This window comes from Carcharodon carcharias, chromosome 16 (assembly GCF_017639515.1).
Source record: "Carcharodon carcharias isolate sCarCar2 chromosome 16, sCarCar2.pri, whole genome shotgun sequence".
Taxonomy (NCBI): domain Eukaryota; kingdom Metazoa; phylum Chordata; class Chondrichthyes; order Lamniformes; family Lamnidae; genus Carcharodon; species Carcharodon carcharias.
In genome coordinates, this window is record NC_054482.1 from 122,657,942 (window position 1) to 122,673,487 (window position 15,546).

At 44.8% G+C, this 15,546-nt stretch overlaps 1 protein-coding gene across 1 annotated transcript in view; it reads left to right on the forward strand.

Annotated features, from left to right (window-relative positions):
* Nucleotides 1–15,546, forward strand: part of LOC121289173 (calcium-binding mitochondrial carrier protein SCaMC-1-A-like) — a 92,513-nt gene that overhangs the window by 55,903 nt on the left and 21,064 nt on the right. The window contains exons 5-8 of the mRNA XM_041208344.1: nucleotides 913–1,071; nucleotides 2,334–2,486; nucleotides 2,952–3,059; nucleotides 13,533–13,700. Coding sequence (XP_041064278.1) covers nucleotides 913–1,071; nucleotides 2,334–2,486; nucleotides 2,952–3,059; nucleotides 13,533–13,700 — 588 coding nt within the window. The remainder of the gene's footprint in view (nucleotides 1–912; nucleotides 1,072–2,333; nucleotides 2,487–2,951; nucleotides 3,060–13,532; nucleotides 13,701–15,546) is intronic.

The following is a 15,546-nucleotide window of genomic DNA, read 5'->3' on the forward strand; positions in this document are numbered from 1 at the left end:
TTTCATTCAGGCACACAATTTAGCAACAGCTTCCTATCAGCGCAAACATTAAGCATTCACTTAAATTAAAGCTTCAGGCTGCATTAGATCTGACACAAAGATAAATCTCAGACACAGATCCCAGACGGCCTGTCTCAGGCCCAGGTCCCAGACAGCCTGTCTCAGGCCCAGGTACCAGACGGCCTGTCTCAGGCCCAGGTCCCAGACAGCCTGTCTCAGGCCCAGGTACCAGACGGCCTGTCTGAGGCCCAGGTCCCAGACGGCCTGTCTCAGGCCCAGGTCCCAGACGGCCTGTCTGAGGCCCAGGTCCCAGACGGCCTGTCTCAGGCCCAGGTCCCAGACGGCCTGTCTGAGGCCCAGGTCCCAGACGGCCTGTCTCAGGCCCAGGTCCCAGACGGCCTGTCTCAGGCCCAGGTCCCAGACGGCCTGTCTCAGGCCCAGGTCCCAGACGGCCTGTCTCAGGCGCAGACCCCAACCAGTGGGTGTAGGGCTGGATGCTGGAAAGGATTAGGGCAGGTGAGGATGTGGGAGGTGACTCGGGTACAGGGAGGAGAGGATGTGGATGGAAGGAGGAAGTGGGTGGAACGAAAGATGAGCCTTGGGAGGATGTTGGCAAGATCAGCAAGTCCAGTGATGCTGAGGCCCTGACAATCTTATTGGTGCATCAATTGGTCAGGGCGCTCAACACTGGGTAATGGCACAAGCAGGGTCAGAGTGGAATCAGTGGGTCAGAGTGGGGTCAGAGCAGAGTCAGCAGGTTAGAGTGGGATCAATATGTTCGATCAGGGTCAGTGGATATGAGTGGGTTCAGCACCAGGGAAACAGTATGTCTCTGGATGTTAGACGTGGTCATATTATCCTCAGTAGCTATGCTACAATCCTTTATAAAAATGCTGCACTTTCCATCTCCAGGTATTGGACATTGGTGACAGTTTGACAATTCCTGATGAATTCACTGAAGAGGAGAAGAAGTCGGGCATGTGGTGGAGGCAGCTGCTCTCTGGGGCAATGGCTGGCGCTGTGTCCCGTACTGGCACGGCCCCTCTAGATCGACTCAAAGTCCTCATGCAGGTATTTTCTAAAAAACAATCAGCACCTTGTCTGCTGCTGTCTGCACCCGATAATAACTAAACAAAGCCTACATTGCGAACAAAAGATACTAAAACTCTCACTTTATGAAATCTATCTCTAGACCTTTTATACTGTCATAACTTAATAGTTTTTGTAAATCAATCTGTAAACTAAGTGACTGTACTTTGTTAGATAGCAGACAGTTTAACAGATAATTTAGCTTCACAACACAAGGAAGGATTAATACCCTTGCATAATGAGAATATGTTGTGTGTGATAGAGATTAATGCACGGTTTAAGTTAAGTTGGTTAGGATCCTGTTGGGGGGAAAATCAGTCACTGGGGGTAAGGTAAATACCATTTAAAAGGCATTGAAGGGCTCGTCTAGTCAACCTATCCACATCTCAGTTGTTATCACACTGCTACTGTGTGGTGTTTAGATTCCTGCAAAAGGGTGTTATCGTCCGTCTGAAAAAATCCCACGTTCTTGAAAGATACTAGCATCAAGGAAGATGGTGGTATAGTGGTAACATCACTGGATGAATAATCCAGAGGCCCAGGCTAATTCTCTAGGGACATGGGTTCAAATTCCACCAGGGCAGCTGGTGAAATTCCAAACCCAACACCGCTACCATCTACAAAAATTAACTTCCTCCACCACTGACACACAGTAGCAGCAGTGTGTGTACCATCTACAAGATGCACTGCAGGAATTCACCAAGGCTCCTTCAACAGCACCTTCCAAACCCACAACCACTACCATCCAGAAGGACAAGGACAGCAGATAGATGGAAACACCACCACCTGGAAGTTCCCCTCCAAGTCACTCACCATCCTGACTTGGAAATATATCGCCATTCCTTCACTGTCACTGGGTCAAAATACTGGAACTCCCTCCCTAACAGCACGTGGGTGTACCTACACCACATGGACTGCAGCGGTTCAAGAAGGCAGCTCACCACCACCTTCTCAAGAACAACTAGGGATGGGCAATAAATGCTGGCCCAGCCAGCGAAGCTCACATCCTGTGAATGGATAAAAGAAAATGGGATTCCAGACCCACAGCGATGTGGTTGACTCTTCACTGCTCTCTAATGGCCTAACAAGTCACTCATTTCAAGGGCAATTCGGGATGGGCCACAAATGATGGTATTGCCAGCGACACTCACTTATCAATGAATAAAGGGAAAAAAGACACTTGTTTCTGTACACTAGGCTATGTACCTGATATTTTAACAAAGTTTATACTGTTTTAAAACCAGGTCCATGCTTCCAAAACAAACCAAATGAACATGTACAATGGATTCAAGCAGATGCTGAAAGAGGGAGGAGTGGTGTCTCTGTGGCGAGGAAATGGGATGAACGTGGTGAAAATAGCACCAGAAACAGCCATTAAATTCATGGCCTACGAGCAGGTACTGGGGTCTTTGGAAGAAATCTTTCAAACTTTGCATAAAAGCATCTGATTCTGCTGAGAGAGTAAATGTTGAGCTGTGAATAATATCCCAGCGATTTGTGTCTGTGGGGATTATCACTGTACAAAGTGTCATCATTACAGTGACAGGAACTCTGCATCGCGAGAGAGATGGATTCATACATTTCTGCAGATCTGAGCTGCCATTTGGGACTGGATCAGTGTCGGGATCGAGGCCAGTTCCGGGATCCAAGCAATATTGCGATTGATGTCAGCTCTGTCAGCCGGGTCGGCGCGGGCTCCGGGAGCCGGGTCGGCGCGGGCTCCGGGAGCCGGGTCGGCGCGGGCTCCGGGAGCCGGCTTAGTGTTGATTCTAGGAGCTGGACTGGTTCCCCCATGATGATGGGGGATGCGCTTTCCTTGCTTCTGAATTTCTAGCACTTGACCTTTCTTCCATTTTCTGCAGTATAAGAAGTTGTTCGCGAGGGACAAGCAAAACGTCACTACTGCTGAGAGATTCCTCGCAGGATCGCTGGCTGGAGCGACAGCACAAACCAGTATTTATCCAATGGAGGTAAGTCTGGATCAGTGAAAGACCCAAAAAGCAGCGCTGATATTCATGAGGTAATCGTAGATCAATGACTAAGTATTTACAGCACAGAAACAGACCTTTCAGTGTGTAATTTAGGATGGGCAATAAATGCTGGCCTGGCCAGCGATGCCCACATCCCATGAATGAAATAAAATGCAAACGTGCGAACATACGCATTAGGAGCAGGAGTAGGCCATTCGGCCCCTCGAGCCCCTTCCTCCATTCAGTAAGAACATGGCTGATCTGATTGTGGCCTCAACTCCCACTTTCCTTCCAATTCCCTTTGCCCTTTGACTCCCTTGACAATCAAAAATCTGTCTAACTCAGCCTGAAAAATATTTAGTGACCCCACCTCCATCAAAAATATTTTTCTCCTTATCTCCGTCTTAAATGGGATCCCCCTTATTTTTGAACTATGTCTCCTCTGTATCACAGAGTTCTGCAGTCTCTCCCCATTTAAATAATTTGCTGCTTTTTTATTCACCCTGCGAAATGGATAAGTTCTCATATTTCCACATTATACTCTATCGGCCAAATCTTTTCCCAATCAACTTATCTACGTCCCTTTGCAGACTCCCTATGTTCTCTTCACAACTTACTTTCCTACCTATCTTTGTGTCATCAGCAAATTTAGCAACCATACATTCGGTCCCTTCATCCAAGTCATTGATATAAATTGTAAGCAGTTGAGACCCCAGCGCTGATCCCTGTGGGACACCATCCGTCACATCCTGCCAACCGGAGAAAGACCCATTTATGTCTACTGTTAGTTTCCTGGTAGCCAACCGATCCACTATTCATGCTAATTTTTTACTCCTACACCTTGAGCTCTTATTTTGTGTTGTAACCTTTGATATGGCCCCTTGTTAAAAGCCTTCTGGAAATCTTAATTACAGCACATCCTCAGGTTTCCTTTTATCCATGATGCTTGTCACTTCCTCAAAGAACTCTAATAAATTAGTCAGACAGGATTTCCCTTTCACAAATCCAGTCTTTGCCAATCTGTCCACGTAACTGAAGTTCCACATCCGTTGAGCCATTCTCATCAATCTTTTCTGTACCTTCTCTAAAGCCTGCACATCCTTCCTAAAGTGTGCTACCCAGAATTGGACACAATACTCCTATTGAGGCCGCACCAGTGTTTTAGAAAGGGTTTTGTACCCTATGCCTCTACTTTTTTTAATTATCCATTCATGGGATGTGGGCTTCGCTGGCTAGGCCAACATTTATTGCCCATCCCTAATTGCCCTTGAGAAGGTGGTGGTGAGCTGCCTTCTTGAACTGCTGCAGTCCATGTGGTGTAGATGCACACAAAGTGCTGTTAGAGAGGGAGTTCGAGGATTTTGATCAAGCGACAGTAAAAGAACAGCGATATATTTCCAAGTCAGGATGGTGAGGGGCTTAGAGGGGAACTTCTTAGGTAATGGTATTCCCATCAAGTATAAAGCCAAGCATGGTTTATTAACCCCTTCCTAACCTACCCTGCTACCTTGGGTGCCTTGTGCACATATGTACCCAGGCTTTAGTATTACATCCTTTATTTTATATTGCCTCTCCTTGTTCTTCTTTCTAAAACATATCACTTCTATTAGTCTGCATTAGATTTTATCTGCCATGTGTCTGCCGATTCCTGTCTTATGTTTTGCTGAAGTTTATCACTATCCTCTTCACTGTTCAGAATATTCCAAGTTTTGTGTTACTTATAAATTTGAAATTGTGCCTTGTACACTCAAGTCTAGATTATTAATAAAGATCAAGAATAGCAAGTTCCAACCCCTGGGAAACTCCACTATAAACCTTCCTCCAATCCAAAAAACAACCGTTTGCCACCACTCTGTTTCCTGACACTCAGCCAGTTTCGTATCCATGTTTTAGTCCATGGACTTCCAGCTGGCTGGCACAAACCTGGAACTTTATCAGTTGCTTTTTGGAAGTCCATATACACCACATCAACCATATTAGCCCCTTCAACCCTCTCTTTTACCTCATCAACAAACACAAAGGCAAAATTTTGCTAAAATAACTTGACTAAGAAATCCGTGCTGGCTTTCCTAAATTAATCCACCCTTGTCAAAGTGATTTGTTAATTTTGTCCCGGATTATGGTTTCTAAAAGCTTTCTCACTAACAAGGTTAAACTGACTGGTCTGTAGTTGCTCAGCTTATCTTACATCCCCTTTTTGAACAAGGGTGTAACTTCTGCATTTCTCGACTCCTCTGGCACTACACCTGAGTCGAAGGAGGGCTGGAAGATCATGGCCAGTGTCTCCACAATTTCCACTCAGAATGTTGCTATACATCTCATCTGTTCCTGGTGGCTTATCAACTTGAAGTTTGGCCAATCTTTCTAATAACTACTCTTTTACAATGTTTAGCCCATCCAGTGTCTCAGCATCTTTTCCTTGGTAAAGACAGGTGTGAAGTACTCATTTAATACCTCAGCCATGCTCACCGCCTCTGTACATAGATCTCTTTTTCAGTCCCTAAGCAACCCCAGTGCACCTCTTACTACTCTTTTAGTATTTATATGCTTTCAGAAGACAATTGGATTCCCTTTCATGTTAACAGCCGGTCTCCTTTCATACGCTGAACCTTCTATATTCAGCCTTGTATTATCAACCTCACATCTTCATTTGTACCCTTTTTCCTTCATCTTACTCTCTGTCTCTTTGATTAGCAACTCACCAAGGCTCCTTAGACAGCACCTTCCAAACCCACGACCACTACCATCTAGAAGGACAAGGGCAACAGATAGATGGGAACACCACCAGGTGGAAGTTCCCCTCCAAGTCACTCACCATCCTGACTTGGGAATATATCGCTGTTCCTTCACTGTCGCTGAGTCAAAATCCTGGAACTCCCTCCCTAACAGCACTGTGGGTGTACCTACACCACATGGACTGCAGCGGTTCAAGGAGGCAGCTCACCACCACCTTCTCAAGGGCAATTTGGAGAGACAGGCAGCACTAGAGTAAGAAATACTAAGAGGCAATACAATTAGATCTAATTCTAGGTTACTGTGCAAGTGCATAAATGTACGGATTGTGGTAAATAAGATTGGTGAGCTGCAGGCACAGGGAACTTCATGGAAACATAATGTTGTGACAATAAAGGAGACCTAGCTAAACAAGAGGCAGGGCTAGATACTAAATATTCCTGGAGACAAGGTGTTCAGGAAAGATAGGGAAACAAAGAAAGGATGGGAGGATGGCACAAATCTTTGTGCACCTTGTTGCTCCTTTCTGATGCTACATCCTGATTCCCATCCTCATGCCAAGTTAGTTCAAACCCTCCCCTAGCATTAACAAACCACCCCCGGAGGACATTGATCCTGTCCCTCCTGAGTTGCAACCTATTCAGCATGTACAGATCCCATCTCTCCCAGAACCAATCCAGATTTCCTACAAATCTAAAGCCCTTCCTCCTGCACTATCTCTCCAGCCGTGTTTTCATCCTCCTATTTCAATACTCACTAGCTCATGGCACCGGGAGTAATCCAGAGATGACTACTTTTCAGGTCCAGCTTCGTAATCTCTTTCCTAGATCTCTAAAATCTGTTTACAGGACCTTATCCCTTCTTCCACCTGTGTTGTTGGTACAATATGGACCACAACTGCTGGCTGTCCTCCCTCCCCGCTCAATGTTTCATGGTCATTCAGTGACATCCTTGACCCTGGCACCAGGGAGGCAACATACCATCCTGAATTTCATGTTTGCAGTACAGAAGTACCTGCCTGTTTCCTTCAAAAAAAACGTGCGAGGCCTGGACATGTTCCTTTTGCTGCAAAGGGAAGGTCCCTGCATATGAATATGTGTAACTCCTAACGAGTGTAAATGAGTCACATTGTGAGTCGACTGAATCTTAACTTGATTGTTAGTGTAATTCTTAGCACACTCTGGATTGTTCAGCAAGTGCCGTTCAATCGTGGAATCATATCTAACGTTAGACACCACGTTCTAAGTTTAGCAGGCACAGGCTGGTTGAATAGAGTAAGTGCTCTGCCTATTGCAAACAGCCAAAGGGACATGCTGTTTGATACAATCTGCCTGTCATTGGGACATATGGTCCCCATTGCACCGGCACTGAAATTCATATAGCACGTTACTAATTTGTGTGGTAGGCAGATCTTTTTGGCTTGATGGCAGCATCTTGTTAGTAAAAAATACCACTCATTGCTACCTTACCCTTCCAGGGTAATTTGAGGTAGACTGGGCACTTTTCAGGTTTTCTCATTCAATGTGATGCCAGATACATTGGGAGATTGTATCAAACAGCCACCTTTTTGGCTGTTCACAATAGACAGAATACTGACCATTCTCAACCAGCCAGTGCCTGTTAAACTCAGTAATAAGAACATATGAAACGGGAACAGAGGTAGGCCATTCAGCCCCTCAAGCCTGCCCTGCCATTCAATAAGATTATGGCTGATCTGCCCCAGGCCTCAACTCCTCTTTCGTGCCAGTTCCTCATAGCCCTCAACTCACCGATATTCCAAATATCTACCTCCTCTTACTAATGTGTAATGTTAGATGTGATTCCGCGATTGGACAACACTTGCTGAACAACCTCAAGTGTGTTAACACTAACAACCAGCTTGCAATATGGCTCACTTACACTTGCTCATACGAAGGGACCTATCTGCTGCAGGAAAAAGAAATATATCAATACACTGCACCTTTTCTGAATAAACAAAAACATGGGGGACAATAGCTTCCTGGTGCATTCTCCATCAGAATACCTTAACAAATCTTAGTCTACTTGCCAACCAATCAACATTCTTTTCTCATGAAATATAAATTGTTCTTCCCTTTCAAATTTGGGATTCTTGCATCTGTCCTGATAATTGCAAGACGAAAAGCTTTGACAGCATGTTTCTTTTATCAGCTATATTACATCTACTACATTGCCCTTATCTGCCATTTCTTTTGCTTCAAATAATTTAATAAGCTTGGTCAAGCATGGCTTTTCCTTTGGAAATCCACGCTGACTAGTCTTTATTGTACTTTTGATTTCTCGGTCTTTTAAGACTATAAGACCATAAGACGTAGGAGCAGAAATTAGGCCATTCAGCCCGTCAATCATGGCTGATAATTTTCTCAACCCCATTCTCCCGCCTTCTCCCTGTAACCTTTGATCCCCTTACCAATCAAGAACCTATCTATCTCGGTCTTAAATACACTCAATGACCTGGCCTCCACAGCCTTCTGTGGCAATGAATTCCATAGATTCACCACTCTCTGGCTAAAGAAGTTTCTCCTCATCTCTGTTCTAAAAGGTCTTCCCTTTACTCTGAGGTTGTGCCCTCGGGTCCTAGTCTCTCCTACTAATGGAAACATCTTCCTCATGTCCATTCTATCCAGGCCTTTCAGTATTCTGTAAGTTTCAATCAGATCCCCCCTCATCCTTCTAAACACCATCGAGTATAGACCCAGAGTCCTCAAACGTTCCTCAGATGTTAAGCCTTTCATTCCTGGGATCGTTCTCGTGAACCTCCTCTGGACCCTCTCCAGGGCCAGCACATCCTTCCTGAGATACGAGGCCCACCTGAAAGAAGAAGCAGAGGTTAAAAAATGTACAGCACAGGAATTTGGCAATGTTAAAAGGTGTAAATGCAAGGAGTATGATAAATAAAGCCGATGAGATGAGGGCACAGATAGACACATGGCAGCATGATATCATCGCTATAATGGAAACCTGGCTTAAGGTGGGGTAAAAATGGCAGCTCAACATCCCAGGATATAGAGTTTTCAGGCAGGATAGAGAGGGGGATAAAAAATGGTGAGGATGTAGCATTATTGGTTAAAGAAACAATTACAGCTGTGAGGATAGATGATATACTAAATGAAGCACACTTTTCCGGGTTGAATTCCATTTTCCACTGCTCTGTCCACCTGAACAGGAGGTATCCTCCTGCAGTTTACGTCTATCTTCCTCACTATTTACCACCCACCAATTTTCATGTCATCTGTGAACTTCTTGATCATACCCCCTACATTTAAGTCCAAATCATTTATATACACCACAAACAGCAAGGACCCCAGCACCAAGCCCTGTGGAACTCCACTGGAAACAGACTTCCAGTCACAGAAACATCCCTCTATCATCACCCTCTGTTTCCTGCCTCTCAGCCAATCTTGGATCCAACGTGTACCTTTGCCTTGGATCCAATGGGCTCTTACTTTCTTGACCAGTCTGCCATGAGGGACCTTATCAAAAGCCTTGCTAAGGTCCATGTAGACCACATCAAATGCATTACCCTCATCAATAATCCTGGTTACATCCTCAAAATATCCGATCAAATTTGACAAACACGACCTTCCCTTAACAAAACCATGCTGACTATCCCTGATTAATCTGTGTCTGTCCAAGTGCAGATATATTCTGTCCCTCAGAATTCTTTCTAGAACTTGGTCTAACCTTGGTGGTTAGACTGACTGGCCTGTAATTTCCTGGTCTATCCCTTCCTCCCTTTTTTAATAATGGGATGATGTTAGCTGTCCTCCAGTCCTCTGGCACCTCATCTGTGGCCAGAGAGGGTTTGAAAATTACTGCCTGGGCCCCTGATATCTCTTCCCTTGCCTCTGTCAACAGCCTGGGATACACCTTATCTGGGCCTGTGGATTTGTCCACTTTTAAGACCGCTAAACCTGCGAGTACTTCCTCTCTCTATCTGTTAATTTCCTCTAAAATTTCACAGTCCTCCACCCTGATGTCTATACCTGTGTCGTCCTTTTCCATTGTGAAGACCGACGCAAAGTATTCATTGGGGACTGTACCCCCACTAGATATAGGCAAGGTACAGGAGGTTTGGAGGTCTGTGAAAGTTGTACCTCTATTTAAAAAGGGTGTGAGGGATAGGCCAGAAAATTATAGGCGGGTCAGTCTGGCTTTGATGGTGGGCAAATTATTGGAATCAATTCTGAGAGACTAGATAAAATGCCACTTAGAAAGGCAGGGATTGACCAGAGATAGTTAACATGGTTTTGTTAGGGGAAGGCTGTGTCTGACTAACTTAATTGATTATTTTTGAGGAAGTAACAAGGAGGATTGATGAGGGTAATGCAGTGGATGTTGTTATGATTCATGCAGTTGGTAAAGTGGAGTTATTTAAAAATCCCAGAGGCAAACTTTAAACAACTGTCATAACAAATAATTTAAGTGTTATGTTTGAGATGCGACTCTAAACTCAGGAATCAGACAAAACACCAGGCAAAGCATTTTCAGCTTACGAGTTCAAAATGAGATTCTTTTCACTGTGGAGCCCGAAGGAGGGTTACAGCTGCCTTTTGATCTCACATTGCCTCTGCTCTGCACACCCGAAAACTACTGAAGTTATACCTACCAACATTGACTGAATTCAAATTCTCATTGTCTCACCAGTCCCCTTTCATAATACCAATTTTATTAGTAATATAAACATATGGCTTGGTAGCTGCTAGAAAGGCATCAAGTTTTCACCCCGATTCTTGAATGCTCTATTCAAAAATGCAAATGTACGCTATCTCTCTGTTTACACCTCAAACTAGTTCATCCAGACTAGGTGGCTTTAATCCAGTTAAGACATACCTGCAAACTAAGCCTCTATTTTAAAAGAAAAATATTTCCCAAAATATTGTATACATTAATAGCTTCCTAACGGATGTTGCCTACATAGATTTTGGCAAGGCATTTGACAAGGTCGCACATGGCAGATTGGTCAGGAAGTTGAGATCCCATGGGATACAGGGGAAGGTGACGAGTTGGATCCAAAATTAGCTCAACGACAGGAAACAAAGGGTAATGGTTGATGGATGTTTTTGCAAATGGAAAGCGGTTTCCCGGTGGCATTTCACAGGGCTCATTGTTGGGGCCCATGATGTTTATCTTATGTATTAATGATTTGGACATAAATATGGGAGGCATGATAGGGAAATTTGCAGATGACACAAAAATTGACCTTGTAGTTATTGGTGAAGAGGTTAGCTGTTGTCTCCAGAATGATATCAATGGTTTGGTTGTGTGGGTGGAATAGTGACAAATGGAATTCAATCCGGAGAAGTGTGAAGTAATGCATTTGGGGAGGGCAAATAAAGCAAGGCAATAAACGGGAGGATATTGAGAGAGAGGTTGAGCAAGTGAGAGACCTTGGAGTGCATGTCCACAGATCCCTGAAGGTGACAGGACAGATGGATATGGTGGCAAAGAAAGCAAATGGAATGCTTTCATTTATTGGACGAGCAAGGATGTAATGCTGGAACTGTATAAAACGCTGATTCGGCCACAGCTGGAATTTTATGTGCAGTTCTGGTCACATTAGAGGAAGGACATAATTGCTCTGGAGAAAGTACAGAGGAGATTTACAAGAAGGTTGCCAGGGCTTGAAAAACGCAGCTATGAGGAAAGATTGGATAGGCTCGGGTTATTTTCCTTAGAACAGAGGAGGCTGAGAGATGATCTAACTGAGGTGTACAAATTTATGAGGGGCCTAGACAGGAACGATGTGTTTCCCCTAGCTGAGGGGTCAATTCCAGGGGCCACAGATTTAAGATGATTAGTAGAAGGATTAGAGTGGACAAAAGGAAAAACTAATTCACCCAGAGGCTGGTGGGTGTCTGGGATTCCCTGCCTAGATTGATGGTTGAGGTGAAACGCTCAACTCATTTAAAAGGTACCTGGATCTGCATCTGAAGTGCTGTAACCTGCAAGGCTACAGACCAGGTGCTGGAAAATGGGATTAAAAATGAGCGACTAGTTTCTTCTTTTGTCTTTTATGGCTGGCATAGACACGATGGGCTGAATAGCCTCTTTCTGGGCCATTACTTTTGTATAGTTCTATCTTTGAATAAGGATTCCCTTATCTTTCCTACCACTGACATTAAGCTAATTGGTCTATAGACCAGGCTTCCAGTTTGTTGTTGTTCTGTGGATGTGGATCCCTTTGGCAAGGCCACATTGGGTGACATTCCCTCATTGCCCTGAGAATGAGGATCTTTCCCCTCTGTGTCTATGTGGTGGAGCTGGATCATGCTTTTGACCCACTGTGGCCATGAGGTGGAGATGGACATTGTTCTCGATCCTCTGTGTCCACGTGGTGAAAGTGGACAGTGTCCTTGACCTACTGTATGTGGTGAAAGTGGACAGTGGGCTTGACCTATTGTGACCGTGTGGTGAAAGTGGACAGTGGGCTTGGCCCTGGAATTCTGTCAGGGGAGAATTCCAGAATATTGACCAAGTGACGTTGGATTATTTATTTCTTTTGGCCAGTTCAGAATCAGCTTGGAGTTTGTAGGATTGGAGTCCAACTTGTCTGAGATTTCTTACAAAGCTAGCAACTTTCATGGGCTGGAAAACGTGTGGGGACAGTGGATTAGCGATAACGTTACTAGACTAGTAATCCAATGGCCCAGGCCAATATCCTGGGGACATGGGTTCAAATCCCACTGTAGCTGGTGGAATTTTAATTCAATTAATTAATAGCTCTAGAATTCAAAGCTAGTCCCAGAAATGGTGACCATGAAATTATCAGATTATTGTAAAAACTATCTGGTTCAATAATGCCCTTTAGGGAAGGAAATCTGCCACCCTTACCTGGTCTGACCTACACGTGACTCCGGACTCATGGCAATGTGGTTGACTCATAACTACCCTCTGAAGTGGCCTAGCAAGACTTCCAGTTGTACCAAACCTTTACAGAAAAGTCAATAAGGAATGAGACAGAACAAACTATCTGACATCGACTTAGTCACCAGAAACGATGTCACATCCAGCCTGTCAATTCTCCTTACTAACATGTGGCGGCTTCAGACAAAATTGGGAGAGCTGTCCCACGGACTAGCCAAGCAACAGCCTGACATAGTCATACTCATAGAACCATACCTTACAGATAATGTCCCTGACACCACCATCACCATCCCTATATCAGCAGCAGCCATCAATTCGAGGATATCACTGCAGGAGTTCCTCAAGGTAGTGTCCTCCTTCAGCTGTTTCATCAATAACCTCCCTTCCATCATAAGGTCAGCAGTGTGGATGTTCAGCACTATATGAGACTCCTCAATGCAGCAAAACCTGGACAACATTCAGGCTTGGGTTGATAAGTGGCAACATCCGTGCCACAAATGCCAGGCAATGACCATCTCCTATGAGTAAGAATCTAACCACCTCCCCTTGACATTCAATGATACCACCATGGCTCACACTTATCCACTTTATACTGCATCTGCCATGTATTTTCCCACTCACTCAACCTGTCTAAATCACTTTGAAGCCTCTTAACACCCTCCTCATTGCTCACATTCCCAGTTTCCTGTCATCAATAGAGAGTCTGATCTCCAGTTTATCTGAAGAACATGATTAAATCTTGGCCACTGCTGTGGGGAAAGTACACAGGAGTTCATCATTTAATAGTGGAAGTCTTGAGCTCTGCTTCAGTCTAAGTGCTAACTATTCTTCTTCTGTTTTGCTGATGGTTGCAAGGTGCTGAAGACCAGAATGGCTCTGCGAAAGACAGGACAGTATTCGGGGATAGGGGATTGCATCAAGAAGATTATGAGGAAGGAAGGATTGATTGCATTTTACAAAGGCTACATTCCAAACATTCTGGGTATTATTCCATATGCCGGCATTGACCTTGCTATCTATGAGGTAGGTTCAAAGAGAAAACCTTGAATATTTATTGTTTGATATAATTTATTGTTTGAGGGAAGATGGGCCAGTAATCAGTCTCATTTGCCCGTCACTGTTCCATACACTGAAATCTGGATAAATGTTCAAGAGCGGCTGGGTAGCACCACCACTGAGCGAGCTGGCCAAGTCCTGAAGGACATATCTGCCAGACTGGGCCTGCAGCAGATGGTGAGGGAACCAACAAGAGGGAAAAATCTACTTGACCTTGCCTTCACTAATCTACCTGTTGCACATGCATCTGTCCATGACAGTTTTGGTACTTGTGACCACCACACAGTCCTTGTGGAGACAAAATCCTATCTTCACAATGAAGATACGCTGCACCATGTTGTGTGACACTATCACCATATTAAATGGGATAGGTGCAGAACAAATCAAGCTACTCAAAACTGGGCACCCTTGAGATGCTGTGGGCCGAATTGTATTCAACCACATGGCCTGGCATATCCCCCACTCTAGCATTACCATCAAGCTGGGCAACCAATCCTGGGTCAATGAAGTGTGCAGGAGGGTATGCCAGGAGCAGCACCAGGCTTACTGATAAATGAGGTGTCAACCTCATGAAGCTACAACACAGGACTATTTGCATGCCAAACAATGGAAGTAGTATGCAATAGACAGAGCTAAGGAATCCCACAACCAATGGATCAGATCTAAGCCCTGCAGTCCTGCCACAGTCAGTCGTGAATGTCACTGAGGCATTAAACAAATATTTTGCGTCTATCATCACATTTGAAGGGAGAGGTGGGGGCATAGTGGTATTGTCACTAGACCAGCATTCGAGAGACCCAGCCCTAATGCTCTGGGGTCCTGGGTTCAAATCCCACCATGATGGATGGTGAAATTTGAATTCAATAAAAAAAACCTGGAATTAAAAGCCTAATGATGAGCACGAAACCATTGTTGATTGTTGTAAAACCCATCTAGTTCACTAATATCCTTTAGGGAAGGAAATCTGCCGTCCTTACCTGGTCTGGCCTACACGTGACTCCAGACCCACAGCAATGGGGTTGACTCTTAAAAAAATAGCATCTGAACAAGGGCAATGAGGGATGGACAATAAATTTCTGGCCTAGCCAGAATGAATAAAAAAATCCTTCCATACCAGATTAGGGGCTAAGAGCATTGAGGAAATCAAGGAGCTTGAATTTATGTGGGGTGGCAATCGGAGACGGGTTGCAACTCTGCTCCTGGTCTTTTAATCTGGAAATCCAGTTGCTCCTTTCTCAGCCGACCTTCCGGCTCTGGCTGGGCAAGAATTGTCTGGTTCAGCACATTCCTGAGGCCTTATATTGAGGGCTGGAAATTCGGAGCTAAGGAAGCCAAACTCCATTTTTTATGTCACTAGCTGCCATGAAGCAAATTTAAAGGTTCAGCCACTTTTAGAAGCCAGGTAAAAAGGTAGATTTGGAAGATTTGTGGGTAGGATTGGGGGCTGGGGGTTGGTGGTTAAGTGGGGGAGGGTAGTGGACAGATGGTAATTGGAGGGAGTGGTCAGTGGGGACTGGGACTGGGTGGTTGGGGGATTTTGGGTGTTCGGGGATTCGGTTGGTTTGCGGTGGTGGGGAGGTGTTGGGGGGTGCTGTTGGGGGGCGCGAGTTTGGCCAGAGGAGTCCATGGGGGTTGGGGTGATAGATCAGGGGGACAGCACTATAGTTAAGTGCCACACAAATGCAAGGCAATGACCATCTCCAACAAGTGGCAATTTAACCATTGCCACTTGATGTTCAATGGCATTACCATCCCTGAATCCCCCACTATCAAGATCCTAGGAGTTACCATTGACCAGAAACTGAACTGGACA